This window comes from Mauremys mutica, chromosome 2 (genome assembly GCF_020497125.1).
Source record: "Mauremys mutica isolate MM-2020 ecotype Southern chromosome 2, ASM2049712v1, whole genome shotgun sequence".
Taxonomy (NCBI): Eukaryota; Metazoa; Chordata; order Testudines; family Geoemydidae; genus Mauremys; species Mauremys mutica.
The window spans coordinates 193,633,397-193,661,228 of record NC_059073.1 but is presented as its reverse complement, the minus strand read 5'-3'; the positions used below and the strand labels follow the sequence as shown (position 1 = coordinate 193,661,228).

Below are 27,832 nucleotides of genomic sequence, written 5' to 3'. Positions count from 1 at the left end.
GTGAGGTATACACTAGAAAAACCAACAGAAAGGTTCATTAAAAAGTTATTTTGATGGTTTTAGCTACTTCAAATAGGGAAACTCAGCCTCTTTAGGAAACTTTTTCTTCAGCCAGTAAATCTATTTTGGCTCATCCACATTAAGTAACGGTATATATGCCATTCTACTTACAATCCCCTTTGTTTTTTGACTTGCATGGATTCAGTAGCATACACCAAAATGAATGTGTAACATTTGGTATTCACATGTTACATTTAAATAACGTTTATTAAAAAACAATTATATTAAATACAGACTAACAGAATATTCATAATATACTTTACAGAAAAAAATAGCCATGTCTTTATTTTAGAAACACGTTTCTTTAAAAAGTTCTTTGAGATTTTTATAAAACATTTTACCCGTGAAGATAAGTGTCCCGTCAGACCTGTATAGAAAAAGCTTAAACTTTAAATCCTTGGGGTTTTTTTTTTATATTTTTACAAGCTTACAATCTATAAATTCTTTAAAATAAAACACAGTATCTTTCGGGATCAAATTGGTCACAGGCCGTTATTTTAAAAAGTCAGTGGAGACTCCCTGAATCCATTCTGAAGTGCCTTTTTTTCTTTCTGGGGATAAATAGTGCAGATTTACTTGGGAATTCAGAGCTCCCTATGTTCTATAGAAAGCAGGAAGTGTGTCAGTGACAGGGTGCAGCTGCAGAGTCCATAGAGTCAATGAATCCCCCAATATCAGTAGGAGGCAGAACTCGTAACTCCAAGTCCAATGCAGTCCATGCTTTTTCCCCAGCCCCTCCAAGGTCTCTGATGGGTTGAACTGCCACACACAGATTCCACAGGAGATGGCACCAGCCCCTCATTTGCTTTCCAAGTTGTAGCAGTGGACATCTCCTTTTCCTTTCCCATCATATCCAGGAAGTGGCTGTCCATATTTATCCACACACCAGCAATAGCCTCTCTTTCGGCCTTTGGATGGGCGGCACTGAAACAAAATGAATGTAAGGTTCAGTTAGCACCATTTTTTTTGGGTCCAGCAGAGGTTCCAGTTAATTCTAATATCTTTAATAGCTTCAGTAATATAACATGGCCAAATCAACACTGCTCATGCTGTGAGTAAATGGAATTCTGATTACCAGCACAAACTATTATAATGATATTTTATTTCTACTGCTAGCCAACTATTAGGGATCTAATAATCCTACAATAAAACTATTCTTAGAAGCACAAAAAGGCAGCTTTATAAACCACTCCACATGATATTACACAGCACAGTTGTCCATTATTGAGCAAAACCAACTTCAGTGACACTACTTGCAACTGTAAAGGTTGTAGGATCAGGTCCTTTATTTGGGAAAAAACTCAACAGATTACTTATCATACTAAGGGAGCACATGTTTGGCAGAGACTCCACTTGCAGCAATAACACATCAGCTTGCATCTGTTTGACAAAGGCATTTCAGTACTGTAGTTGACGTTTATTAGCAGATATATAATACCCTGCAACAGAGTTATCACTTCAACAACTGCTAGGTATATTAGAGCTTTACATATATAATTTCCTATAAATAAGGTTGCCTGCATATTAATCTATAACCTAAATAATTTCTAGAGAAAGCACTTGCCTAGCAGAACTAGTTATCTATACAAGCCAACCTGAAATTGTAATACATAGTGTGTGTGTGTGTATGCTTTCGCTATAAATTATTTATATATCTATATAAAAGATGAAACGTTCCCTATATATAATAATTTAGTACAGGAAAGATGGAAAACCAAGCACACTAAAGAGATTCTTCTAAAGACCCCAAGAGTTACAAAGAGAATCTAAGGCAGCATACATAGTTCCTGATCACATATTGCATATTACGTTCCTCAGCTAGACCCAGTCCAGCTGAAAGGTACCTCTGTAACTGTGAAGGTTTTCTTCTATTACAAGGGGAAGCACCTCTCTCTAATAGTCGTGCAATGTCATATTAAGCAGTCTACAGTCAACTCCTTCCCAGGATGGAGTCACAATCTATGTCAACTGGACTTGTGGGATTTTATGGTTGTAGACTCACTGAATGACCTATTGCAGAGACAAGTTCATCAGAACTACAATGACCACCATTTAGTTGGTGAAGACTTTTAAAGAGTCTGTGGCACAAATTTACCAGGCTCTTGCTAGATGACAACTACAACAGATATGTTACCTAGGGACAAGAACAGAGAAGCCACGTAGCCTGAAGACCTTGCCCGCCCTCTGCCACCAAAAATAAAAATACACAAAAAAAAGAAGCCTACCTCCACCTTCTTTGGAGGGAACAAGAGAACTCATTCTCCATAGCAGGCAGGTGGCCTGTGTACATTTCCAGCTCCGTATTTTATTAATTGAGGATGAAATTTATCCATATTGAAAGAGTCTATAGAAGACCTATGCAGGCACCAATTAAGTCCTCAAAAGAAGGTTTAAGTAGGATTTAAATGGTGCATAGGCCTCTGCATAGGAATCCATTTCACCCTTATAACATAGCTGATTGGTCCATGAGCCAGGAGCCACTAATTTTCCCATCCAAGGCCGCACAGTGCAGCACATACAGTCCCTGCTAGTTGAAGACTGTGGAAAGTGGTGAACTCATTTGCTCCTTTATCCCTTCCCCTAGCCAGCCCCACAACTCCCCACCATGGACTTTTGGGGGAAGAGATCTCTTTGGGGTTTCCATCATTGGAAAATTTTCTTTAGATTCCATCATCCTGCCATGAAGCGAAGGTCACCCACAGCTTTTCAGGGCTTGCATGGTTCAGAAAGCTAGATATTGTGCTGAACAGTCTCCTCTCCCTGAGGAATGTTTGCTTTTACCATGTTTATTATGGTACATGAACTAAGAGCACTCACTCTAACTGAAAATAAGCAGTCGTTTAGATTCACTGATTCCAAAGGCCAGAAGATGATTATCTAAGTCTATATTCTTGTTCTATCTTTGGGCAGGAAGACCAAATATCATGTCACGTACTGAAATAACACAAAGCTTTCTCTTCTTCAGAACCTTTCTTTTGCAGCCGTCCGCGTGCAACAATCCTAGTCACTTAAATGGCAATGTCTGCAAGATCAGGTCCAAACTAAACAAATGCATGTTTACTGAGAGAGAAAAGCATCACTGGCCAATTGAAAAAAGAGCTGCATTAGTAATTTGCCTAAATTTCTGATTATCTTTATTTGAATTACAAGTCAGCCATTCAGTCAGTTGTCCTTAAACATAAATCCAACATGGATTTTATCCTTTTACATTATTTAACAAGCCCATTAATGGGAATTTTTCCATTAACTTTAATGGGCACTAGATCAGGACCTAACTGAAGTGGTAATGTTTTATCTTTAAAACTCTTTGGCATCAAAATAATTTAATCCACAGTCCACATCTCTTTTATTATAACAAGTTCATAGATCAGGAAACTAAGGCAGAAATTCTTAAGTGATTTTCCAAAGGACACACAATGAGTGTCTGAGTAAGGATTTCCTAACTCCCAGCCACTAGACTGTACCTCTGCTAATAACTGTAACATATCCTCCTTGCTTTTAGAGGTACTGTATGAAGTGTGTTGCACAAATCTCAATGGTTCAAAGGAACTGACTTTGATTACTGTCAAAGACATACATATGTAAACCAAATTATCAGTTTAAAAAGTTGGTCTCATTTTTAATGCCATTTTATTTTCTACAATCTCATCACTGAATTTCAGAATTAAATACAGCTAGAAGCCACCTTTCATTTCTTCTAATTAGCTTGTTTTGGGCAAAACTCTCAGATCTGCTGTGTGCCTTAGAAATAAGCAGAAAAATAATGCTTTGTCTCCAAAGCAACACAAAAATGTTTTTCAGATCTCTCAAGTTCAAAACAAGGATTTGCACTGACTGCACAGCACTGGGGCAAGGGACAAACATATCTCTCATAATAGTTTTATCTGGCCCCAAAGGGATGTTTTTATTCTAAAATCCCATATTTTGTATGGGGCAGCTGAGGATTTCCTCTGACAGAGGGGCCAGATGCCAGCCCTATTGCCCCCTGCTCCGTCCCCTCCACAGAGGAGTGCAGAAGGGACATGGCAAAGCATAAGGGCCACCACTTAATTCCTGGTCAGTACAGTCGTCCCTATGGGACTGCAATTGGCATAACTTGGAGTAACCTTTAGAAAGCTCTAATTTACAGCAAAGGTTATTTTGGCCTCTGGCTGGCCCAGGATTGGGGGAGCTTTGTCTTAAATGGAGCTATGCCAATTCACATCTCCTGAAAAGCTAGCCATTTATGTGGATTTGGGATAATTCTTAGAGAATCTTAATTCTATCAAAAATTGTTTGCTTGCTTGAGACAGATATACCCTCGCATCATGAAACTATACCCATATACCACAGTACTATCGTACAACCTTACATAAATGACTTAGGCATGAGTAAGTAGGGATCAATGTCTAATAGATCTGGTGTGGTATATAATAAACAAAGGGGTCCTATTATGCTCTGGAGAAGTCCCTCCAAATTCCTCTTTATCACTTCCTCTCTTTTACACGATTTACTTAAGGATTGAACACAGATTTCTTTAGAGCCCATCAGTGTCACTCCTCACTTCCAGGGGGCATGATGACAGTGACTCTGTATCATGTTTCCAGGTTCTGAGGATCTAGGAGCAAAAATTAAATTAGGGACTCAAACTCTGATCCCTCTACTCTAGAACAACCACGAAGCCAGTCTTCCAGTTTTACCTTTAAACCGATGTTTACCAAGAAGCATCGGGCAAGAAAAGTAAAGTAAATAACAAATATTCATTTAAATGGACAGAGAGTGGAGGGCAGAATTCCTTTCAGAACTGTTCATGTAGCTTCCAGTACCACTGACTCTCCTATTTGATTTCATGTTGTACATCACATGGCTTGGCAAGATGATAAGCTCATATTGGCCACCACATTTATTTGATAATTTCCCCGTGCTCCTGATTTAAAAATAATTAAATATAAAAAAATACTTTCAATTGCTTTACATGATGTATCTGGATAGATAAAATTCCTTTACAGCAAACCTCTCACTCATTAAAACTACCCCCGAGGGTGTCTGGAAAATCAATTACTAGATAACCACAAATCAAATCATGAAGAACAACTGCATTCAACATGTTCCCGAAGAGCCAGTCAGTGAGGAAAAGAGGTGGTTCACGTGAACATGAAGAGGAAAGCTTTCTTATGTAAGACTTTATATGGCTCTTCTAGATGATCATGATACTTCACTAGATTTATCCCAAACCTATCACTTATCTGCAGACAAATGCTGGTCCTTCATAACTAGGGCCCAAATTCATGGTCCATTTTAATAAATGTCATGGTCATAGCATTTTAAAAATCTTGAATTTCACTGTTTCAGATATTTAAATCTTAAATTTCACAGAGTTGTAACAGAGCATGAATATTTATTGAAAAATGGCAAAATATAAATATGTAAATCCCTTAAGTCAGCGTTTCTCAAACTGGGGTTCCTGACCCAAAAGGGGGTGGCAAAGCTGTTGGGAGGGGGGGTTCACAGTATTGCCACCTTTACTTCTGCTCTGCCTTCAGAACTGGATAGCTGGAGCACAGCGGCTGCTGGACAGGTGCCAAGCTCTGAAGGCAGCACCGCCACTAGGAGCAGTGCAGCCTTCAGAGCTGGATTCCTGGCCAGCAGCCGTGGCTCTCTGGCCACTCAGCTCTGAAGGCAGTGCCGCCACCAGCAACAGCGCAGAAGTAAGGGTGGCAATACTGCAACTCCTTTACAATAGGCTTGAGACCCCCTTTTGCGTTGGAGAAATGCTGTGTACTTATACCCTATGGTATAAAAGAGTATAGTATAGGGCAAAAGAACACAAAAGACCGGATTTCATGGGGGATTGGTAGGGCCCTATTTATAACCATATTGTTTCTTTGTGTCAGTTCTGCACTGCACTGCATAGCCTGGCACTATGCTGAAATACATTGTACTACTGGACTGTATCTATATCTATCTACAAACATACAATTTGCACTCACAAAGTGCCTTTATTGTCTTAAGATCTCAGAGCATTTATTAACATTTTATTTGATTCTCACGGCACCTTATGAGGGGGGTACTAATATGACATTAAGCTGACGCCAAAAGGCCCTAATCATGCAATTTGCTCTGTATGAGCAAATGCTTATGTCCATGAATTCAATGGGGATCCATTTAGGCATGAGTGTGTTTGCCTGTGTGGAGCAGCTTGCAGGATCAAGGTCCGTATCAGTGGCAGAGCCAAAGAGAAACACTGGAGGAGTTTTGATTCCAACTCACTGTTCTAACCATTACACCACAAAGCTTCCGATATGACAGCTAAACTGCTTTGGTAAAGAATGAACTACTTTCACAAAATATGCAAACAACTTGCTAACCTTCTCGGGGCAGCATTCTTTGGAGGTGGTGTGCCACCATAGTGCACTGAGCTGCATATCCAGCTACTTTAGAGGTACCAGAAGAAAGCCAATATTTCCATCATTAAAAATGCCTGCCTTATAGGACAGTGAAAATATTATTATTTAGGGATGATTTACTATTTCCTAGTATAACACACTGAATTCTTCTGTCATAATGTGGATACTAATGAGTTACAAATGCTAAATGATGTTAATAGTAGCAATGCAGGAAATTCATACGATAACCTAGTTTTATGTTATTCAGATTAGATACGTTCTCTCAGTTCCTAAAGTATCAGACCTAAATTTACGATGCTGCAAAAAGCAGGGCAATCACTACATTTTCCATAGGGCAGCGAGTGCAATCTATTATATATGTATTTATTTCTCATACCTATTGTGGTATTTAATTTTCGAAAGATATTGTAAACATATTACTTTGCATTTTTGCGAGCTGCAGACAGTACCCTTGACACATACCCTAAGGTTAAGGCCTGCATTACAATTTGAAAGCAGTACTAAGTGTTGGCACTAGCTCAGCCCAAGCTCGTGTTGATTCCGCCTGTGCTCATTGAGGGCTTGATTCTGCAAGATGCTGAGCTTCCCTCAATTCCTATTGAAGCCAGTGGGACATACAGGCATGTGGCATGGCATCTGGCAGGACTGGGCACATCTGTAACTACCCCTCAATCCTTTGCCACAGATGCCACTGTGATAGGCCACTAAATGTAGTGCAGGAACTCTCTCTGAAATTCAGCAGATGCAGTTTTAAAGCTTCTGGTGGAACATGCACTACACAATTCAGAGTGCAGAAGCAGCTCCCCTTTCATGGCATCTTCATCTTACTCTATTAAATGAATAGCTTTGAATGATGACTAGAATTGACATCTAGGTACACTTATTTTAATATAATTTTTTGGAGTGGGGAAGTGCCCATTGCCATTGCTCAAAAATGCACCTCAACATTTTGGTGCCTGTGGATCTTGTTATTTATTATTTATTTATGGTAGTACCCAGGAAAGCACCTAGCACAGAGTAACACAAAGAAAGAAAGTCCATTCCATAAAGAGCTCACAATTTGAGCTGCAAGTTGACAAAAGTACTGCAGACAAGTTCTGCAAGTGGACAAAGTAGAGCATATTCTTTGGTCTTCTTTAATAGCTAAAGTAGCACAAGGACTATAATATGTAACAAAAAGCATATCTCTTGGAACTCTGTTAAAATATCTACTGCTTTAAATAAACTAAACACTTCTATGTCATAGGAACAAGCACACAATCTTGGTTCCCACTCCGAGGGTCAGTGTTGTCCTTAGTCCACTGAATAACTTTCACTGAAATCAATGGCATTTTGGAATGAATACAGATTGAGGGCTGCCACCTGCATATGGCCCTACATTAATTTACATCAAATTAAAATATCACGGAACAAGAATTCACACCAGCTTAAATGAGACCTCCAACCCAAAAAAAGAAACTTGTCCTGCTTGAGAACATCACCAGCTGCTCAGGAAAAGCTAGAGTGAATAGATGAGCTATGCAGCATGCCCTAAAGGTCAACAAACATAGGCACTGTCAGACCAGTGGAAGAAGTGTATTCTAGAGCCAGGAGCCCCCACTGTGAGTGCCCATCATCAAATCTGCAGAGGTTGCTGATCTCAGTTGTTGAGATGCTACTAAGAGGAAGGGCTGTCTCTAAGGGTACACCTGTGCTGGAAAAAGGTGTGTTCTTAACTCATGTTAGCTAACCCGGGTTAAAACAACAGTGATGCCTCGGCAACTTGGCTTTTAACTCAGGTTAGAAGCTTGAGTTAAAGCCTATGAGGCAGCCTGGGGTTGAACTTGAGCTGCTAACCCAAATTAAAAGCCGAGTTGCTGTGCCTTCACTGCTATTTGAACTCAAGTTAGCTAATGCAGATTAGCTAACCAAGTTAAGAACACACTTTTTTTTTTTTTGCAGAATAGACATACTTGAGGAAATCCATGATCCAAGCAACAGAGAGCAGCAGGACTTAAAATGAAGTCCATGGATGAGTGGTAGCAAAGTCGGGACGGCTGCTCACTTCACTTTCATTTCCAACTGATAAAAAACAGTAGAAGACAGCTAAAAATACATGGAATGCTTTCATAATATTATTTTCTAGCATAAGCACTGCTGTGGTTACCACAGGGATATGAAGGAAGAAATGGGTATGAGTAATTACGAAAGGGAGGGGGAAGGAAGGTGCACTACAATACAAATTCTCTTTAAAGACGTGATCCAGCCTAAGAAAAAGCTTGAGAACCTCTGATATAAAGCTCTGTAAATTTAAAACTACACCTTAAATTGCACCAAGAAACTAATTCAGAGCCATTGCAATCTACTAAACATTGGAATTATGGGTTCTGACATGAAAAAACACTAAGCAAGGGCCCTGATATTTATTCTCCACTAGCCAAAGTTTCTTGAGAGCCCTTCATGGGCAGCCTTAAGTAGAGCATGTTGCAATAATTCAATATGGAGATAACAAGACATGAATAGCTGTGGTGGTGTCTGCATTTGTCAAGAAAGGTCACGATCTCGTAACCAAATGCAAATGGAAAACCAAAGTGGTTGAGAGACCATCATTACTGAAGAGTAAATACTGAGTGTATCACTTTCACTATAACACGACATAGATTTTGGAAGTGATCTCTGCAGTGTATAAAGGACAGATATATAGCTTTCTCAAGTTGCTTTTTGTAATGTGACCTAATCCAGTTCTTCTAGGAACTCTTAAGCAGCTATTTACAATTCAAAGCATTGATCTATTAAAGTCATATGGTGACTCCAACAGCTAACACAGTGGGTTATTACAGAGGTAATGCTTTTTTTAAACTGATGGGCACTGATATCCAGGGCTCTGGCCAACCCATGTGTGATTGGGTATGAAGTTTCTCAGATTAATCTGTTGTCAGGAACGACAGCAAATAAAAACACTGTCCACACCTGACATGGCTTGGTGCTATGCCACCAGGTCCTAAAACTGGGATAAAGTAATGTTTCAGCGAAGTGCTATGTAATGCACATGAACATTACTAGTAATGTTAAATTTGACTTCGTATTAACAGATAACGATGTGGAAAAGCTGAAATACACTTACTGAAATGATCAAGAAATATTACTCACTTGCTTTTTCTTGTAAAATCCCTTCTTGTCACAATTTGGAATATGGAATCCTCTTGGACTCAAGACATTCTGGATCTTTAGGTGATTTAATGTATCTTCCATTTCTCTACGGCAGGGACCCTGTCAATGATCGTGTTTTAGAAAGCACAAATGAAATCCTCTCACTCAAGCCCTGTCTCCTATATTCTTAAAAATAGTAAATCTGTAGACATTAAAAAGCACTAAGCAGCAAAAAACTCTGCAAAAATAGGGTGATGGATCTGACCAGAGATGAACAGAAAGAGCCACACTTCATTTTTTAGCATGCTAGCTTGAATCCTGCAAGCACAAGTCTTAATACTGACAAGCTTGCTCCCAGCTGCTGTGTAGCCATACCCTAGAAGCCCTAGTTCTGGACCAGTGGCCCATAATCTATCATCAGCCCTCACAGCTACCTAAAAAGATAATTCCGCTATACACAGATTTATTTTTTTGAAAGAAGGACATTCTGAACCCCTCAGACACTGATGTGCTTTAACTGGAATGTCTGACTTCTCTGACTTCAGTAATACATTGAACATGCAGGAAAATCAACCTTGCTAATTTATCTTAGCTGCCATATACTCTCTACATGGAACTCACTACTTTGTATAGGTTTTGAAGCCTTCTTTTTGCAGAAGAAAGATACGTCTGGATCACCCATGAACATATTGATGAAGTGCCAAAGTATACCCAAGCAACATTTTGTATGCCTGTTGGCACTGGTATGAAGATAACCAGATTGTCTGCCAAGAGCAGTACATGAATCACAGTTTTACCTGCTCACATTCCCTATACCTAGGCTGCCCTGCAAATCTTCCCATATACTGTAAATAAGGAATAAGAAACAGTGGCAGCTTTTATCCCTATGGTCATTACCTGCTGACGTTTACAGTGTGACAGAACAATCGCTACAAATCTAGATACAGATTTGTGTGCACTAGGCGCATTTGATAATCAGTCAAAAACTGGTACTCAGTCCCATGCTAGAGCACTTTCCATACTTTGCTTCCTGGAGCACAGACTCAGACCTTTGGATTGAATGTAAGGCCTTTTTCTTTTTTGCATTACCCTTTCTTTCTTGCCAATGGGTAATCAAATCTAATCAAGCTGTTATTAGTCCTAGTCTGAATCTGTTCACACCCACGTGTGATAACGACAGGTGAGATTAAGCTTTTTACTGTCCAAGGTTTATTATTGATAATCAGATTAAAAACAAACACTAGGCCTCTGTGTTTTCCAAATGTAATCTGTCTGGCCTGCTGACCCTCTGTATTTGCATCTCTAATAGTTTTACTGGTCACACAATCAAAACTCCTTAAATGGCTACAACAATTACCACCATCTGGTTTTCTATTTATCTTGTCAAATACAGCATGCCAAAAAAAAAAAAAAAAGCATGAGAATGTATTCATTTTTTCTACTTATAAAAATACTTACATATTCAGTCTCTTGTTTGGATTCAGAAGAGAAATTCAGTGTATCTGTACTTTGTGAATCATATTCCACTTTGTACCGCTGTGTATTTTTGGCTTGTTCTTTCCTGATGATATCTATTTTGGTGTGATGTGGATGTGATTTGGAATCTGACACCCTGTGAGAGTTAGGGATGGCCTGATTCTCTATGCTACTGGCATTCTGGTCTTCTTCTGAATCACTGGAATTTCCTTCAAATAAAATAAATTCAACAAAGAAACAAAGTTAATTATTCAGTTAAGCCTAGGAGCACAATCGCTTATTTTTTTAAAAATCTATTTTTTCTTTTCTTTTTTATTAAGAAATACAGAAAGCCTTAAATGGCATAGTGTTCTCTGAGCAGCAATGTCTGTATTTCCTGAACAGAAAGAATTCTAATGTTCTCAGGATTGAAATATCTCGTAAACTCCTAGCAATTCTTTTAAACTCTGCCATTCCACTGTCACGGTTGGTTGCTACTAATTATAAATCTTGCTTTTCTACTTAATTGTATGAAAAATTTCATTTATACTTTACATCAATTTGATTTTTTAAACCACGGCTATTTAAGCTGAATATACAGCCAATTGCTTCCCTTAATTTTTGAAGTGGTTTTTCTCACCAGAAGGGGGCAGATTTGCACTGGGACTTGATCATTTCCAGAGTTTGGATCTGAATCAGAAATCTGTTATCAACTTTACCAATAAAAGACATGCAAAAAAATTCAAATAATTTATTTCTGCCCTAGAACTAATTTTATTATCACTTAGTAACAATAATGAATTCCTGTAATGTCTTATGATGGTTAGTATTCTGTAAGGTAGTGTCTCTCCTTTATATCTTCTCCAGGAAGGGAATTAACAAAGAGATATTACTAAATAGAAGTAATACTACCATGTTTATTTTTAATGGGCCTTAATACAGTTAGTTCTTAATTTTCTCCCACATACTGCAAAAATTTGGTAAGTTAAATTTTACTTAGTTGATAGAGAATTTTCCAATTTGATTCTATTTTTATATGAAACACATTTTAGATTATGAACACAACACTGCCATCCACTCTTTCATAGTATCAAAAAACAAACATCCTGCTTATTTGCCTTTCACTCTGATTCAGAAGAGTTTAAAAATATTCTCTTCTCTATCTACTTTCCATAGAAGTAAAAGAAAATAAAGTACCCCAGAATATTGTGCAGGCACAATGTTTCCATATACTTAAGATTATGTGACTATACTATACTATACTATACTATACTATACTATACTATACAGGACTCTTCCAGTGTAAATGCAGATGGCTGCATTTCCTCTAAGATATTTTTAAAGTTTATATCTCTTTACCAGTTAAGTCAGACTGCTTGCTGCATTTCAGCCCTTTGGCTGCAGGCCATCTGAACTTTTTTTAAAAAAGGAAAGGAAATCACATTGGAAATGTAAAATGATAACTTATGTTCAGGGCACAGATTACTTTTAATACCATTGCTTCAATGCTATACTAAAGTTAAAGCATAAAATCTATATTAAAATAGTGCTAAAAGGCTCACTAAAAAGCACCAAAGCCAAGAAATTCAGCATTAAGACTGAAAGCCTTCCTAACATATCCCACTGAGTCCAACAATTTTAGCACATAAGGCACTAAGGCCCCTGCAATACATAGGCACAGGGAGGAGGAGGAGGGATCAGAGTTAACATCTTGTGCCAGTGGTTTTGGTGCAGCCACTGCTGGCAGTAGACATAATTGACCAGGAAAATCCAACTCCCAGCGCAAATGGATTAAGGAAGTTTAAGTCTTAACTCTGAATTTCCTGGCTTTTGTGGGTTTAACTCAGACTCTCAGCGGTATTTGAACATATTTTTTGTGGTTTAATTTCTTTTTTTTTTTAAGTAGTATTTTTTTTCTCATTCTCAATGATGTTTGGAAGCGTTAATACAATAGAACATAATAATCTAGATCTCCTAAATCTAAATTATTTGCCCAATAGCATTTTGCAGCCATTCCAATTTATTAACCATGTACATATCGATTTAGAAAGTATTTTAACAAGCATTATATAACCAACAGATTACAATGGCCACTTCATAGTTTATATAATTAATCATGGCAATCTGTTCTTAAGCAGTTCTCAAATCAGATTTAAGAGCTATGACTACAATTTTTAATAATGTCAAGACATACCCTATTGCATCAGTTTATTCTATAGAGCTGTTGTCATGTTAATTACATACCCATTCCTATCACATTCAAAACCATCATGAAAAAAGCACAGGGAGAGTTGCTTTTTTCTTTTACTAATAATATTATAATAGTCCCTTAAAATGTGAGCTGTATTAATGACAGAAAGATCTAACATGCACTAGAAGTTAGTGGCCTTCTAAATCTGGCATTAAAATAACATTTTAAAATATAAATCTATATAAAACTTTTTTTTAGCATTTGCTGTAACTTAACAAGGACAAAAAACAATTTTACATGGTATTCTACCTATCTGTATATGTGGGAACAGATTTGATCCTATTCTGAGAGTTTGTTGTATGCTAGAATCTGTACTGGAAACTTGGATTTAGGATTGAAACTCTAGTAGTCCCTTAGGCAGGCACTATGCATGGCATCGGTTCAGCAGATTTCTTCCCTCTTGAAAACTAAGCACTCAACTTGTATTCCCAGGAAAGGGCCTACCTTTCACTTTATACACAGGGGCAAAGTTCCCATTGACTTTAACAGGATTTATGTCTGAATAAGGAGTGCAAGAATAGGGCTTTAGTATTTTAACTATTTAGGGCTGAAGTTAGTAAGAGATCCGGAACAGAAGTGAGAGCCCAGAGCCATCTACCCCTTCCCTTCCTCATTATATATAAAGTTACAAAATAATAATGATAACTGATAATTAGCGTTGCCAATTTCCACCTTTTGGATGGATACCCCACTCATCCAGGATTCCTTTTAAGGTAGAGTTAACAGCATCAAGCTCTTATATGAAGGATGTTGCCATGTCTTTCAATGAGGTTTAAAACTTCACTCAGCATGTTCTGAACTCTCCCTCTTTCAAATTGTTACTGCTCGTGAGCAGCACAAAAATAAGGCATTTTGTGCTCCTGCAGCACTGGCGGCCACTTCCTCTCACACAGCTAAGGAGAGGCCAGCCAAAGAGTGCCTGCAACCCAGAAGAAAAACTCCACGCTGCTTTAAAAACAACAGTGCCAAACCTTTTAACATGCTTTCTTATAAAGTAGATGTTACATCCTCGATATTGGTTAGTAAACTCTCTAATGAAATTTGTGCAAATATTAATTGTGCTTTCCTTTCCTGAATCCCAACTTTCCCTGTTTCTGAACATTGCAAAATGTGCATGCTTACAGAAGTTGTTCCAACCTTCCCTCCCTCTTAAAGAAACACACTCTAAATGGTTTTACTTACAAGAGAGCACTGGAAAGGTTAGTTTTTACCTGCAAAAGTGTACCCATAGTATTCACCCCTTTTAAAACTACCAGCCTCTGATACTTTGTTTTAAATAGTCAATAACTTTCCAGCCTGGGAAAATATTTGTCCCATTTTCTATGTACTCCTTTCTTCTATGAATTTTACAAGTAATTCACCCATTTTTAATATCTCAGCCTGGCAGACCTGCCTCCTCAGGAAGGATTTTGCAACAGCGGAGATTAAAGAACCTTTCTTGTCCTATCCCTCATCCAAATGATCCTAAACTTGACACACAGCCCTAGATCTGACCACGAGATCAGAAAACACGACCATTTATTTTGAAGAGCAGGAATTACCACGTCAGTCTTAACAGTGCACTAAGACTGGAGTTTTGTTTAAGAATCCATCCGCTAGGAGTTGGCTGCAATACTTGGGTGGCGCTTAACAGAAACATTTTTGCAGTAAGAAAGTGGTTTTCTTTCTTTTTTCTTTGTTTTGTTTTGGTGTGTGCAAACTAAACTTTTTTTTTTTTGCATAAAGGCAATTGATTGATTGATTGATTTGCATCAAACTTTTTTGGAGGGGCTTTTTTTTGTGTGGCATTAAACAACACACACACACACACACACACACACACAGAGTGAACGGCTGGAGCCTGCTCTCCTTACCTGGAACATGTGGTCCTTGCAGCAGGAAGGTCCGCAGCTTGCTGCCCGTGGTCACGTTGGTGCAAAGCCCCCTGCCCTCCAGCAGCGCCTGCAGGGGTCTGAGCTCCCCTCGGCGCGGCTGGCAGCTGAGGCCGGCCCCGCAGCGCTCGCTGTACACCCCGCACGGGCGCCCCTCCTGCAGGGCGCAGGTCAAGCAGCAGCCGCAGCCCGGCTCCCGCACCAGCTCGGAGCACTCGGGCGCCAGCGGCTTGCACTGCTCCAGCGCCCGCGCGTCGCAGGGCTCGCACCGCACCACCGGCCCCACCGCCACCGCCCGCCGGCTCAGCAGCGCCAGCGCGGCCACTGCCCACAGCGCGCAGAGCCGCGCCACCATAGCAACAAGCGCAGGGGGGTGGGGGGAGGCTGCAGAGGGGACGAGGAGCAGGAGAGGGACAGAGCCGCAGCCACACGCGCACCTCGCCCGGGGCAGAGCCGCCCCCGCCACACGAGGGGGGACTCACAGGCGAGGGGAGCCCAGCACAGAGCCCTGCCACGGAGGCTCAAGCCCCAGCCGCTCGCCCCGCTAACAGAGCTCAGGAGGCTAAAGCTACAGTCACCCCCTGTCTGCAGCCGGGACCCGCCACCCCCTCACAGCCCCCCCCCGCAGTAGGAAGAGCAGCTAGCGCCCAAGACGGCTTGGTGCTTCCTTCCCCTCGAATAGATCCCAGATCACTTGGCTTTCACACTGATTTCTTGCCGCAGACACAAATTTGAAAATAAAATAAATTAAAAAAAAATCAACAACAAAAAAATACCCAAACCGAGCAAAATGGTCTGGCTGGGAGGAAGCGTGGTCCCAAAATGATCACGGAAAGAGAAGAGAGCAGAGGAGAAATGAAGGAGAAAAAATAAATTAAGAGAGCAAAGTTCCCTTCCTTTTATTCTCTTTGTTGCCTGCTATTGGCTTCTACTCTCTGTAACTCTGGGCTCCCATCTGTTCCCTCATTCAGCTGAACTTCTTGCCTATATACAACTCCTGCCTAGGACACGCCCCGGACTATGAATAATGAACAACTCTGGCACTGCAGGAGAAGGGGAGTGACTATCGAAATCCAGATTTCGGTTCAGAAAGTACTGTAAGGCGCGGGGGTGGGGGGGGAACCCCATGGTTGTGAGCTGAGTTTAAGTGCCCTTCTGAGGAGATGCGTTGGGACTGACTTTGGGCAGAGAGAGAGGCTACATCGTATGCGTTGTGTTTCAAAGAAAAGTGTTCTCCTTCCTCCACTCCCCTTGGCACTGTGAGAGGAGACACGAGCAAAGCTAAACGAGAGTGCCCTTTTTGGATTCCTGTCTACAATCCTGTCCACATTGGAGCTGATTGATAGCCCAAGACAACCTGGGAGGCGTGCCTGTTAACACACACAGTCAGGTTTAGGACATACCTTGGACTAGCTTCCATCTCACATTGACAGTTGCAACTTCTTGGGAAAATTGGAATATATATTTATTTCTCTCTCTCTCTCTCTGGCACCGGAACACGGTACTTTCGGTGAAGCTGATGTATGAATATTCCTCCTAAGTATCTTTTTAAAAGTGCTCTCTGAACTCTTAAGACTTTACCTCCTTGCCAAGACAAAACAGTTTACATAACTACTTCCTTTTCCAATTCTGAAATGCAAAACTGGATTTTGCACAGTGAATTTAAACTGTCTTTTATCAGTGCAATTGCAACTTCAGTTCTTGTTTTTTTTTTAAATGCCCCACTGTGTTTGGTTATAACCTTAATCAAGAAAACTTTTAAAGTAGCATAGGCGATGTTTCTGTATATTGTATCTAAATATGTTACATACTACAGATACTTAGACCCTAATTTGTTTATGTACATATGTATGGCCTTTCACTCGTAAACATTTTTCCTCGCGAGTGAAAATTAATAGCGCTTCCAAAATACTGTCTAGCAAAACTGTTTCCTGTCATGGAAACGAAACGAAAGAATACGAATCTGTTTCCAAACCATTTCTTGGCACTGAGATTCCCCTCTCAGTGATTCTTGTCGATCTGTTTGTCTAAATCCAGACGAAAGAGTAAAGGGTTTACTTTATTACCCAATAGATTGCCACCCTACATAGATTGTGCATTCAGAACACTGCACATTTAAAATAAAATGCTTTCAGCATTAAGGTCAACTTTTTAGTTACTCTTCCCTGTTCTTTATTCGGCACCCATACTTTTCTGCTACAGTCCTAGGTGGCCCTTTTAACAACTTTAAACTAGGTCTGATTTTCTATCCTAAAGAATATGCGTGAGAGATCTTTATTCAAGATTTTAAATTTGAAAATGAATTTAAAGTGTACGGAGAGAGTGATCTGCTTCATTTAATCTCCCCATAATGCACGATGATTTGCAGACTTCTTTGTCCTCCGGCTCATTTTATAAATTCACCAATAGAGGTCGCTGGTTGCCCAGGATTGAGTCAAAGACTGACTAAACTTGATTGAGCCCATTTACAAAGAGGGGATTGATGAACTTGTTCTAAACTGAATGCATTTTGTTTAGAGACTGTCTCAGGAAAGCTTTCTGTTGCCTTCCCTCACCCCCACATTCTCATAGATGGCAAAGTTTGAAAATCTTTGGGATCAGTTTAGGGTTAGTATCAGGAGGACTCACAACATTGCTCAAAGATTAGGTCCAAAAGAAGGATTAGACCTTCCTCTTTTCCATCCCAGCAATAGCACTGCAGGGTAGCACAGTAGATCAAACATGTATAAAAGCATCGTTTTCAGTCACAAACAATTTTTATAGTTTACTGATTTCAAAATTGAAGCAAAAAGGTAAAGGAGAAACTGAGCAAAATAAATACATAATACAAAAATAGCAATTACCTTCCCACAAAAACACATATAAATTGTTCTCAAAGTACCCACCATTGTGTCTGGAAGTAACTTGTTCTTAATATTGCTTTATGAACATTTCCATCAACCAGCAATGTAATCCCCACTGTCAGTCCACCCTCACCCCTCAATTACAATGATTTGCAATCCTTGTGTACACTGTTATTATTTATTTCACTTTTTACACTAGGAAATATTTGCAATGCCACCAAATAAAAGTATTTTAAGAATTTTTTTAAAAAGTTACCTTTGGTGAAATTAGCTTATATGCCAATTGAATAATAAAACCTAGGCAACTTGAAGGTTCTACATTTGAACAAAAATTAGGAAATGCAAAAATTAAGATTCCATTACTAAAGAACCCACCCACAGGTCAGATTTAGCTCTATTGTGAGTATAGATCCAAGGATATGTAGTTGTACCCACTTACACCAGGGCTGAATTTGGCCTAACATATATTAAACTAACCATTTATGGGCATCATTCTACACTGATATACACCCAGTGCAATTCCGTTGCAATAAATGGCACAGAATCGGCACAGAATTTGGCTGTAACCAGCAATCAATAATACCACCTGTACACATCAAGGCCACCAATTAAAGTCAGAAGTCTTGCCAGCACACAAAAATTGCACTGATTTAGCTAAATCGACTTAGAAACTAGGCCCTCTTAAATCAATCTAAGGCCTGGTCTATACTGGGGGGGATCGATCTAAGATACGCAACTTTAGCTACAAGAATAGCGTAGCTGAGTCAACGTATCTTAGATGGAATTAAAATTACTTACTTCGTGTCCTCGCGGCGCGCCACATCTTTGCTTCTGCCTGTTGCCGAGCTGGAGTTCAGCAGTCGATGGGAGAGCGATCAGGGATCGATTTATTGCGTCTACACTACATGCGATAAATCGATCCCCAATTGATCAATCGCTACCTGCCGATCTGGCGTGTAGTGTAGACGTACCCTTAGAGTCTGCACAAGGAAGTTGCACCAATTTAGCTAATTTGGTTTCTAAACCAAATTAAAGCTTTTCTGCACTAGAAAGTATAACCCCAATGGGAGGACATAGTTACACTGGTATAAATGTGTTTGTACCAGTATAGCTTATTCCAGCTTGGGACCAAAATAAGCTATACTGGTATAAGGCACCTATATACTGGTATAACTGTGTCTACACTGGGGCTTTTAATGGTATAACTATGTCAACAAAAAAATCCCTCCCCTAGTTGACATAATCATACTGATAAAACTTTTAAGTGTAGACCAGTTCTTAATTAAATTGGTGCAATGTTTGGTGTATGGACAAGGCCAAAGGCAAAACATGCAATGCGGCAAGGTTAATAAATAGGGTCCTGCCAAATTCACAGGCATGAAAAACTCATCACGGACTGTGAAATCTGGACCCCTCCATGAAAGCTGGTCTTTCGTGTACTTTTATCCAATAGCAGCATTTCTTAAATGGGATCTTGACCCAAAAAGGGGTCTCAAGGTTATTGTAGAGGGGTTGCAGTATTGCCATCATTACTTCTGCACTACCTTCAGAGCTGGGCGGCTGGAGAGCGGCAGCTGCTGGCTGGACACCCAGCTCTGAAAGCAGCGCCACCACCGGCAGCAATGCAGAAGTAAGGGTGTTGTGATATGGTATTGCCATCTTTACTTCTGTGCTGCTGCTGGCAGCGGCACTGCATTCAGAGCTGGGCAGCTGGAGAACTGGATGACAATACCGTGATCCCCTTACAATAGCCTTGCAACCCCCTTTTGGGTTGGAACTACTGTTTGAGAAACTCTGCTATAGGGTAGAAGTACACACACAAAAACCAGATTTCACAGGGGAGACCAGAATTCACGGTCCGTGATGCATTTTTTAGGCTGTGAATTTGGTAGGGCTCTAGCTATGACTGACATTTATGAAAATGGACCATGAATTTGGTAGGGCCATGTTTATAAAACTTTATAAAAACCTGAACTATTAAATTGCCATTCCCTTTCCTTTGTTTAAATTTGTAACCTTTTTGCATTAATATAACTTTTGCATTTAATCTCCTTTGATTGTTTTTATTTTCAAAGACAGAAAGAAAAAGGGGGAAGAAAGGGAATGACGGAAAACAACACAAGCTATACAGACCTACATTGAGCCTTTAGATGTAGCCGTTAATCAGGAAGGTGGGGGTGCACAGCTGCACCATCTCAGGAGGAGCACCAAACAGGAATTGTGCCTGAGAGAGTCTCATTTCTTCCTGTACTTCCCACCTGTGTGCTCTGGGAGGGCTAAGTACTCTATTGCAGCCCTAAAAAAGATGCATCTTATTTCATCCCTTGCATCCAGCCACCTCTGCTAACTGGCATCCTGGGTGAACCCACTCATTTCACCTCTTCCCCACCTACTTACTTGCTGGTTGAAGTGGTGCCAGGGACTGCATGGGAACTGAAGCCTTGATCTAGGTAGCTCTCATGTGGCTGCACAAGGAGGCATCTGTTACTCCTTCTCATTCTATTGTACAGTCACAATAGGGCTAATGACAACCTAGACCACAGTTTTTTGTGCAGTTCCAGTGTACTGCAACTAATTATGCCACATAAAATTTAATTTAAAAAAATGTTATTGTGCATGCATAAAACCATTTTTAAATCACATAAAACTTTGCAATTACTCTTTTCCAGATCTATACAGCAACTCTTCTTCATTAAAATAGACCCTCCTGTAACATTTATAGTATTAAAATTCAGTCATTCTTGAGCTGAGCACAAAGATCCAAATATTCAAAAATGTTAACTCTTAGGGTGCTTCTGGTTTTGGATCTCCAAACTTTAGAGACCTGGGGTGAAATCTGGGCCTGCATTGAGGTTAATGGGAGTTTTACCATTGACTTCAATGGAGACCAAGGCTTGCACTTGTAGGATCTGATTTTTCAAAAAATAATGAGTGCCCACTACTCCAAATTAAGTCAATGGGAGCTGTAGGTACGCTGAACCTCAGAAAATCAGGCATTAGACATTTCAAGTTGGGTACCCAAAATTAATGGGCACTTTTGAAAATTTTGGCCAAAGTATCTGAAGTTTTAATTTACATGATTCTTTGTAGATAGCTGGCTGACAGAAGTGAGGCCTAAAACTCAACTCAATGGCTTTTCTCTGTCTGTCTATAGCAAATTTAGGTTTACTGGCAATTACCTTTACAATTGGTAGAGGATCAGAGATAGAGAGCTCCCACCACCTGCCAGCTCAGCCTACATAAGCAACAAAGTGCACTAACTCTCCCAGCTAACTCTCAAGACTTTTCAGTAGGAGCAGCAAAGATTGCTTTTTGGCTAGAAATCTCCCATATCCATCCCACCACCAGCAATCTGGCTATTGTGTAATATTCAGAGATGCAGGTGTCAAAAGAAATAACAACAGGAGAAATGCTGCTGTGGCTTCCATGAGAGTGCATAGATGTGCTCAGAGCTACATTTACTGACACAAATGAACTTCTGTTCATGAGTATCAGGAGAAAGGATCAGATTCTACTTTTATATCTCAAAGGGAGGGGAGGTAGAAAGACAGTTGACTCCGGATTGCCAAAAAAAAGAAAGACATTCCAGTTAATACAACGGAAGTAAGGAGCACTGACACTCTCCAGAAATGCAGCTGACTGTCCTTGGACACATTTACTTTTAGAACATTCTGCAAATTGCTGGGTCATGGAAAGTTCATGTATGTGTGTGTGTGTGTGTGCGTGTACACAAACCCAGAGATGTATAAAGGATATATATACACATTGATGTACAAAGTATTTATCAGCATGAGTATGAAATGATAGCATTCTTCTTTTATACCACTTCCCCAGCCTATGATAGATTCAATATATATCACAGATATTTACAGGGAAAAAAAAAGGTTTCAAATGTTTTAGAAGTTTTCTAAAAAAAAAATTGGTATTTTTTTCACCTCTCTTCAAAGTCAGGTGCTTAGTTACCATGAGTTCAACTGAGTCATAAAAACCTCTTTTAAAACCCCTCTATAAATATGTCTATAAAAATACAATTTTAAGGTCTATTATCACAGATTGATCCAGCGCTAAAAGTATGTGGTAGGAGTGCATCCCAGTGAGCAGCTGGGAATTTCTCCTTTCCAATAGTATAAAATTTTCATTTTTATATTTGCAGGGCCATGTGATAATGTAATTTAAAACTGTAACATTTTATAATTTTAGAAAACTGTTACTGGCCCAGAACTGGCTATTATTTATCTTCTTTTATTGGACCAACTTTTGTTGGGAAGCTCTACATAGCTCGAAAGCTTGTCCTTTCCCCAACAGAAGTTGAAATATGACCTCATCCACCTTATCTCTCTTATATCCTGGGAACAACACTGTAGATGACATATTACTTATCTTAGACGTCTGGATGGTATAATTTTGGAGAAAACTGCAGGGCCACCCAGAGGATTCAGGGGGCCTGGGGTCTTCGGCGGCGGGGGCACCAAAGACCTGGAGCAGAAGAAGCTCCAGGGGCCCAGGCCCCGTGAGAGTTTTCCGGGGCCTCCAGAGCAAGTGAAGGACCCCGCTCCAGGGGCCCCGAAAAACTCTCATGGGGGCCCCTGCAGGGCCCGGGGCAAATTGCCCCACTTGCCCCCCCTCTGGGTGGCCCTGGAAAACTGTACATTTGGAGTGAAAAGGAAACATTTCTGGGGCAATTTGCAGAGAGGGATGTTATCTAGATATAGATTTATACACGGCATTCTGAATTTTGTAAATTTTAAATTGTTTAAATTATAATTCCTTCACTGTCATTCCTCTCCATTTTTATGTATTTATAATAATTTCGTTCCTTTAAAGTCAACACAAAATGTGTTTAAGTTATCCAAAGCACTTAGGCCCTGATCCGCAAAGATACTTAGGTCTAATTTAGCTGCTTTAGGTCGATTTAAAAGTGACTGCGTCCACACAACCAATCCTGTTCTGTTGCCCTAAAAGGCTCTTAAAATCGACTTCTGTACTCCTCCCTGGTGAGGGGAGTAGCGCTAAAATTGACTTTGCTGGGATGAACTTGGGGTAGTGCGGACACAAATCGACGGTATTGGTCTCCAGGATATATCGCAGAGTGCACCATTGTGACCACTCTGGACAGCACTTTGAACTCCAATGCACTAGCCAGGTACACAGGAAAAGCCCTGGAAACTTTTGAATTTCATTTCCTCTTTGGTCACCGTGGCAAACTCAGCAGCACAGGTGACCATGCAGTCCCCCCCGAATCGTAGAGTGTATGATGTTTCTACGCTCCCCCTATCATCTCCATCCCTGAGGCTATTGCAGATTAGAAGGCAAAAAAACCCGCACTCACGATGACATGTTTTCCGAGCTCATGCAGTCCTCCCACACTGATAGGGAACAGCTTAATGAAGGAGGCATTCAGTGGCAGAGGACAGGAAAGAATTAAGTGGGCACAAAGACCGGAGGCAGGACATGATGCTGAGGCTAATGGGGGAGCAAACGGACATGATGAAGCATCTGTTGGGGGAGCAAATGAACATGATGAAGCATCTGTTGGAGCTGCAGGAAAGCCAACAAGAGCACAGACCCCCGCTGCATCCACTGTATAACCACCTCCCCTCCTCCCCATGTTCCACAGACTCCTTACCCAGACACCCAAGAATGTGGGGGGGAAGGGAGGCTCCAGGCACCCAGCCACTCCACTCCAGAGGATGGCCCAAGCAACAGAAGGCTGTCATTCAAACAGTTTGATTTCACTGGTCTACAATTTTTGAGAAGTCATCTGCTTCAGAGATAAAATGTGCTATTTATTATGTATTTTGATGTGCTGAATTCAAATATGACAATTAAAACAACTGATTGGCTACTGTTTCTAAGATATTTAAGTTTTTACATTTTATGTCTATGTATATTGTGTAGATAGTAGAGTTTTAATCATAAATTGTAAACCTAGGTCTTTTCATGTGTTTATGGTTGCTTTACATGATAATATTTCACCTGTCCTGTTTATGTAACACTTTAAAAATCAGCAAAAGGGTTATCTAACTAAAATTTATTATGAAACAAAAGGCAAAAAACTATTATGTATGTAGTTTAGTCCTATTCAGTGTCTACTCGGTGCTTCTTGGCTTGTCTCTTGTATTCATTAAATGGAGCATCTCCTGTCACTGTCCAGCAATAGTCTGCAAGCATTGATGGGCTCCATTTGCCCTGATAGCGTTTCTCCATTGTTGCAAATGTCCTGGTGAAATCGCTCGCCGTGCTCGTCGCTCACTGCTCCGCAGTTCGGTGGAAAAAAATCTAGATGAAAGTGCAAAAAATGTCTCTTTAGTGACATGTTGCAACCAAGGCTTTTGTATGCCTTGAGGAGGTTTTCCACCAACAACCTGTAGTTGTATGCCTTGTTGTTTCCGAGAAAATTTATTGCCACTAACTGGAAGGCTTTCCATGCCGTCTTTTCCTTGCCACGCAGTGCATGGTCAAATGCATCATCTCGAAGAAGTTCACGAATCTGAGGACCAACAAAGACACCTTCCTTTATCTTAGCTTCACTTAACCTTGGAAATTTTCCACGGAGGTACTTGAAAGCTGCTTGTGTTTTGTCAATGGCCTTGACAAAGTTCTTCATCAGACCCAGCTTGATGTGTAAGGGTGGTAACAAAATCTTCCTTGATTCAACAAGTGGTGGATGCTGAACACTTTTCCTCCCAGGCTCCAATGACTGTCGGAGTGGCCAATCTTTTGGATGTAGTGGGAATCTCTTGCACGACTATCCCGTTCGCAGAGAAAACAGCAGTACTTTGTGTATCCAGTCTGCAGACCAAGCAAGAGAGCAACAACCTTCAAATCGCCACAAAGCTGCCACTGATGTTGGTCATAGTTTATGAACCTCAAAAGTTGTTTCATGTTGTCATAGGTTTCCTTCATATGGACTGCATGACCAACTGGAATTGATGGCAAAACATTGCCATTATGCAGTAAAACAGCTTTAAGACTCATCTTCGATGAATCAATGAACAGTCTCCACTCATCTGGATCGTGAACGATGTTGAGGGCTGCCATCACACCATCGATGTTGTTGCAGGCTACAAGATCACCTTCCATGAAGAAGAATGGGACAAGATCCTTTTGACGGTCACAGAACATGGAAACCCTAACATCACCTGCCAGGAGATTCCACTGCTGTAGTCTGGAGCCCAACAGCTCTGCCTTACTCTTGGGTAGTTCCAAATCCCTGACAAAGTCATTCAGTTCACCTTGTGTTATGAGGTGTGGTTCAGAGGAGGAGGATGGGAGAAAATGTGGGTCCTGTGACATTGATGGTTCAAGACCAGAAGTTTCATCCTCATCTGACTCAAGTGAGAATGATTCTGGTGCATCAGGAACCGGCAGTCCTTCTCCGTGGGGTACTGGGCGTATAGCTGATGGAATGTTTGGATAATGCACAGTCCACTTTTTCTTCTTTGACACACCTTTCCCAACTGGAGGCACCATGCAGAAGTAACAATTGCTGGTATGATCTATTGGCTCTCTCCAAATCATTGGCACTGCAAAAGGCATAGATTTCCTTTTCCTGTTCAACCACTGGTGAAGATTTGTTGCACAAGTGTTGCAGCATATGTGTGGGGCCCACCTCTTGTCCTGATCTCCAATTTTGCAGCCAAAATAAAGGTGATAGGCTTTCTTAACCATAGTGGTTATACTGCGCTTTTGTGATGCAAAAGTCAATTCATCACAAACATAGCAGAAGTTATCTGTACTGTTCACACAAGTACAAGGCATCTCTGCTCACTTTGGCTAAACAGAAATGTGTCCCTTTGCAAAATCAGACACTGACAAATAAGAGAGCACGACACTGTATGATTTCTAGAGCTGATATAGGGCAATTTGTTCAGCAGAGTGATGTAAGCTTCGTTATGATTGCATCATCCATGACTTCTAGGAATAACATGATGCAATTCATATCATGTATGACGCAATACCAGCTTCAGATTGCATCATTCATTGTTTTGCCTAAAAAGCAAATACTGTCCAAACCCAGTCATAGATTTATTCATAGATCCAGTCAAAGATGTATTTTAGTCATTTCTGGTTTAAATTGAGATCCCTTCCCTTTATAACTCACTTATCCTCCGCTATTCCCAAGTCAAGGGTCGTATATACTGACCCAACAGCATACCTTGAAAACTAGAGCCAATCAACAATTTTAAGCATCATTTTCGTTCTCAGTGACCCAGAATTAGTAAAGTTGGACTACATTTATTTCAGAAGCATTTTGCCTGTAGAGCAGTGTTTTAGTGTGGCTACAATAAGCAATGTGGCCTTGTCCTTCCCTCCTCCCCGACCCCACCTGGGCTACCTTGTCCGTTATCTCATTTTTTTAAAGTAATAAAGAAAGAATGCATGGTATCAAAACAATAGTTACTTTATTTCGAAGGGGAGGGTGGTTGGCTTACAGGGAATTAAAATGAACAAAGGGGGCAGGTTTGCATCAAGGAGAAACACACACAACTGTCACACTGAAGCCTGGCCAGTCATGAAACTGGTTTTCAAAGCCTCTCTGATGCAACAGTAGTGGTGACGGTGAGCTGAGCGGGCTCCATGCTTGCCATGATACGGCGTCTGCATGGGTAACCCAAGAAAAAGGTGCGAAGCGGTTGTCTGCTGTTGCTTTCACAGAGGGAGGGGCAACTGATGACATGTACTCAAAACCACCCGTGACAATGTTTTTGCTCCATCAGGCATTGGGAACTTAACTCAGAATTCCAATGGACGGTGGAGACTGCAGGAACTGTGGGATAGCTACCCACGGTGCACTGCTCCATAAGTCGATGCTAGCCACGGTAGTGAGGACGAACTCTGCCGACTTAATGAGCTTAGTGTGGACATACGTAATCAACTGTATAAAATCGATTTCTAAAAATCGACTTCTATAAAATCGACCTAATTTCGTAGTGTAGACATACCGTTAGGCACCTTAGATATTATGGTGATAGATGCTTTAGATGTGGAAAGGCAGAGAAATAGATGGAAAGATGAGAAAGTTAGATGGATGGATAGATCAAATGACAGAGACACACCTAATAAAATGTTACTTGAAAACTAACCACTGCCTAAGTGCTGGCTAGAAGCATTACTCCATAGTAACACTTATTTTCAAAAAATAAAGTTATGTTTAGGAGTTTACAGCCTGAACACATAAATTATTTCCACTCACCAGGGTGGATAGAATTAAATCAAAGCAATTTAAAACACCAATTTTATTCACGATTAAAGTAATCAAGCAGGAAATCTTGCTTTAAATAATCAATTTTAATTGTGTTTTGCATTTGTACTTTTGAGATGTTTTCCTAAAGAAAGGCTCATTCTTATTATTTGATAACCATTAAACCATATTGATTTGCAATTAAATATAGGCTTTACACTAAAAGTGGTGCTTCTTTTTGCAAACCAAGAGGATACACTATATCTATACACATTTATTTAAATAATCATATAGTTTAAATAATATTTATTCAGCTTCTTAATTTTTACATTTTTATTATGTTAGAAAATGGTGAATGATGCATTTTTTATTTACTAGATAATGATACATTTTTTACTTGTGATTTGTGTCAAGCTTTGTTTGGATGGAAATTTGAATTTAATTAAAAGTGCATACAAACGGTATTTTTTAAAATTAAATAAAATTCCTTAAACATGCTAAATACATAATAAAACATGCATTTAAAACTGTTTAATTAAGCAAAAGAAGTAGTCTCTGTAGTTAGTAAATTAAATTGATTGTTTCCATGGCCTTCAAGATTTTAGAACTAGTAGATCTCATCATCTCAAACCTAGTTTTTATTTATAGCTTGA

The 27,832-nt window shown here is 40.1% G+C and overlaps 1 protein-coding gene across 1 annotated transcript; it reads right to left on the bottom strand.

The window, feature by feature from the left end:
* Positions 1–306: 306 nt before the first annotated feature.
* Positions 307–16,101, bottom strand: IGFBP3 (insulin like growth factor binding protein 3). The gene is made up of 4 exons (XM_045007711.1): positions 15,135–16,101; positions 11,034–11,260; positions 9,576–9,695; positions 307–984 (listed from the first exon to the last, which is right to left on the bottom strand). Exons 1-4 carry the CDS (start codon positions 15,505–15,507, stop codon positions 859–861), a joined length of 846 nt encoding a protein of 281 aa, XP_044863646.1. The 5' UTR covers positions 15,508–16,101; the 3' UTR covers positions 307–858.
* Positions 16,102–27,832: the final 11,731 nt, after the last annotated feature.